General features: G+C 48.2%; 1 protein-coding gene across 1 annotated transcript; it reads right to left on the reverse strand.

Moving 5' to 3' along the window:
- Positions 1 to 436: 436 nt before the first annotated feature.
- Positions 437 to 3,435, reverse strand: LOC147892983 (pentatricopeptide repeat-containing protein At2g13600-like). Its single transcript, XM_087386737.1, has 2 exons — positions 3,205 to 3,435; positions 437 to 3,034 (listed from the first exon to the last, which is right to left on the reverse strand). Exon 2 carries the CDS (start codon positions 2,804 to 2,806, stop codon positions 977 to 979), a length of 1,830 nt encoding a protein of 609 aa, XP_087242863.1. The 5' UTR covers positions 2,807 to 3,034; positions 3,205 to 3,435; the 3' UTR covers positions 437 to 976.
- Positions 3,436 to 3,715: the final 280 nt, after the last annotated feature.

Below are 3,715 nucleotides of genomic sequence, written 5' to 3' on the forward strand. Positions count from 1 at the left end.
AACTGACACAAACTCTGCAATCCCTAATGGATGAAGGCACACTTATCTGAATCTCAGTCACCTTTCTTCTCGCAAAGGTTAGGTACCTATCCTTCAAATGTTGAAGTCGGTCTTGAATTCTGCAATTCTTGAATTGAGGTCACCTTTCTTTCATCCAAAAGTCCTCTCTTCCAGGCAGCATGCACTTGTGAGTCTCCCTCGAGGCTCAAGCACCATGTTAAAATAATTGATGGAAGTAGCTTGATTCTCGCAGCGGAAGACTCTGCCCAAGAATCACAAAATGTGTGACCAAATCCAACTCTTCACTCTAGTGGACACAAGCACAGATCTTGAACATGCACAGAAGAACAAACCGTCAATACATGTAGAATAGATTGCTCCGAAGTGGACTTCATACAGAGAGTGCCACCATCTAGCGGCCTATGTGCTGTGGTACCTCGTAGTGAGCTGTCCTACAAACTGTCAGCTGCGTGCTCTCCAAAAGCTTAAATCATCTGGCTGTAGTGATTCATTTCTAGCACTCCTCCCTTCTCTTCTCCGAGGTGGAGACCTGCAGCCTTGAGTGACAAACATGGACCTCCCTGCTGCTGTAACTGCAACCCCACTCCAGGTACCATTGAATGCCAAGACCCCAATGCATAGGGTAAGGAATGCCCCAGATTTGGCCAACCAGCTCCGTGTCCCCGCTGACCAGAACCTGGTCTGTAGGGCTGGCTGGCCCAAACTGTAAATGAGCCATGACAGCCCTTATTGGCTGCCCAATGTGCTGCCCCCGCAGGGCCCGCTGCTGCCAGCACCTCAGCCCTCATCCAAGGCCTCATGCTGCTCCTAGGCATTCCTGCCCACACGGCAGCCTGCATGCTGCCCATGTCACAGCCTTATTCTCTGTCCTCTCAGATCCCCTTGGCAGCCTTCTCCTCTGCCCGCATGGAATCTCTCTAACCCCAAACCTATTGCTGGCCATCCTCCCCCATGGTCACCTAATCTCACAAGTGGGGAGGTGACTACTTGTTGCTTGAACCTCCTTCGCTTCCTCCTGCATGTGAGCATCTGCGTAGATGTTAGACATCAAGACATAGGATCCAGGATCCTTTTTATCCAACTGCACTGCATGTTCAAAGGCCAGTCTTCCAACCTCCACATTACCCCACTTTCGACAAGCACCCAACACCGTACGCCACACCATAAGATTAGGATGGAAAGGCATAATCTTCACCATTGCTACTGCCTCATCTAATTGGCCAGCACGGCTAAATAGATCAACCATGCTAATGTGGTGATCAATAGTTGAAGTGATGCCATAGTCTTTGGTCATGGCCCCAAAGTACTTCTGACCCCTAAGCACTAGACCCGCATGACTGCATACAGTAATAACAATTGAGAATGTGACCCCATCTGGCTTTACCCCTTCTCCTCTCATTCTCTCAAGCATATGGAAAACAGTTTCACTCTCTCCTTGCTGGGCATACCCTGCCATGAGTGCAGTCCAAGAGATCTCGTTACGACCTGGCAGCTTATCGAACACTTCCTGTGCTTCTGCAAGCAAGCCACCTTGGGAATACATATCCACCAACGTGTTGGCAACAAGAAGATTGCTTTCCAACCCCTTTCTGGCTATCTCAGTGTGTATTTCTCGGCCCTTATCTATGGCCCCTATACTGCCACAAGCTTTCAAGCTGCAAACAAAAGTTACAGCATTTGGAGAGAGACCCTCTAGTTGCAGCTGTTCCAGACAGTTCAGTGCTTCCTCACCATGACCCTGCTCAGCCAATCCTGCAATTAGAGCAGTCCACGAGACTATGTCTCGAACTGGAAGTTTGTCAAATGCTTCACGTCCTTCTGCAAGCGAGCCACATTTAACATACATATCCACCAAGGCACTGCCAACAACAATATTACTTTCAAGCCTCTTTCTGGAAATGTCTGCATGTATTTCTTGGCCCTTGTCTATGGCCCCTATACTGCCACAAGCTTTCAAGCAGCAAACAAATGTTGCTGCATCCGGAGAGAGACCCTGTAGTTGCATCTGTTCAAGACAGTTCAGTGCTTCCTCACCAAGCCCCTGCTCCGCATATCCTGCGATCAGTGCAGTCCACAAGACCACATCTCGAACTGACAGCTTATCAAACGCTTCCTGTGCTTCTGCAAGTGAGCCACATTTGGCATACATATCCACCAAGGTGCTCCCAACAAAAAGGTCACTTTCCAGCCCCTTTCTGGCTATCTCTGCGTGTACTTCTCCACCTCTTTCTGTATCTTTCAGCCTAGCACAAGCTTTCAGTACTGCCGCAAAGGTATACTTGCTAGGGTGTACAGAATCCTCTTGCATTTTCTGGTAGAGGGTTAGGGCATGCTTTGAATCCCCACATTCAATATAACCCCTGATGAGAGAAGTCCAAGAATGCACATTCCGCTCAACCAACTTGTTAAAAACGTGCTGAGCATCGCACACGCATCCAACTTGGATCAACATTGCAACAAGGTAGTTCCCAAGAGAGATATGATCTTCAAGCCTTTTTTTGCACATGTAGGCATACAAGCGTTTGGTAAACTCTCTATTTTTCTTTGTTCTGCACTTATGCAAGATGCTTGTAAGGTTCTGAAGCGAAGGCAGTTGGGACATCCGTTCCATAGACGTGAGTGCCTCCTCTAAGCTAAGCAATTCCCAGCCACTTGTCCCATGCAATTCTTCTGCTTTAGATGTACGGACCTTTACTTCAGACCTGAAGCCAGCCTTGCCACAATCCCCCAGGAAGCCAAGGTCTTGAGCCTGCCCAGTGGATGCTTTGGGCATTTTCTCGGACATGTCTTTAACCCATAGAGAATCCTTGGTAATCTTAGTGAAATCTGTAGATCTTGGGTTTCTCTATTGTTAAGATTCACAAGAGCCTCGTTAGACCAGCCAATACACAGATCACCTGTGCAAATCATTCAGTTCAGATTCGTCTCACACTTACTATGCTCTCCCGGTTATCACAGCACTGGGAGGGATTCGTCAAGTACTCCTTCCACAAGCGCTCGGTCCCTGACCTACCTGCGACGCACCACCATTGCCAGACGTGGGTTTCGCCAGAAATACCTTTACGTACAGCCCTCGTGATTCCATTCCATGGCTATTTAAGTTACATGTAAAGACGGAAAAAAATCTTACCCGGTTTTTTGTCAATCTCGACCGTTACAAAATTCACCAAGAGAAGACAGTACCTGAATGAAAACTTTCCTCCACAAGGGCTCCCATGTTCTCACGGGAAGCCATCGGTCTTGACTGCATGATGCAGGGAGGATCTCCGCTACGAAAAAAACCGAGGCCACGCACCTGAGCGGCGATAGGGGTACGTAGATTCGTTGCGGTTGCGACAGATGTATGAAAATGGTCTCTGGCTACTCCTGTATATATATTCATCATTGTCGCGAGGGTGCTACTGAGCATTGGAGTGCTCGGGATGGAGACAACACCTCATAATGATTCGAAGTAAACCTCTTGATCCCATTTAGACACCTCGGTTAAGTCCAAGTTACACCGACTCGTGAATCCTAGGGTGAGGAGTTTGTAATCCTAAACGGTTCTTCCCAACATGTCCCAGCTGGTAGGAGTGCTCTAGGTTCAATGACACAAACGGCAAGTTGCACTATTTGGGTGGGGCGAATTCCCTCTTCTAGAAATTTGGCGAACTCCCTCTCCTAGAAATTGGCCAAACAACTGGTCTCAACATCC

This window comes from Dipteris shenzhenensis, chromosome 16 (assembly GCF_047967505.1).
Source record: "Dipteris shenzhenensis isolate YYH24624 ecotype China chromosome 16, Dip_SZ_1.0, whole genome shotgun sequence".
Lineage (NCBI taxonomy): Eukaryota > Viridiplantae > Streptophyta > Polypodiopsida > Gleicheniales > Dipteridaceae > Dipteris > Dipteris shenzhenensis.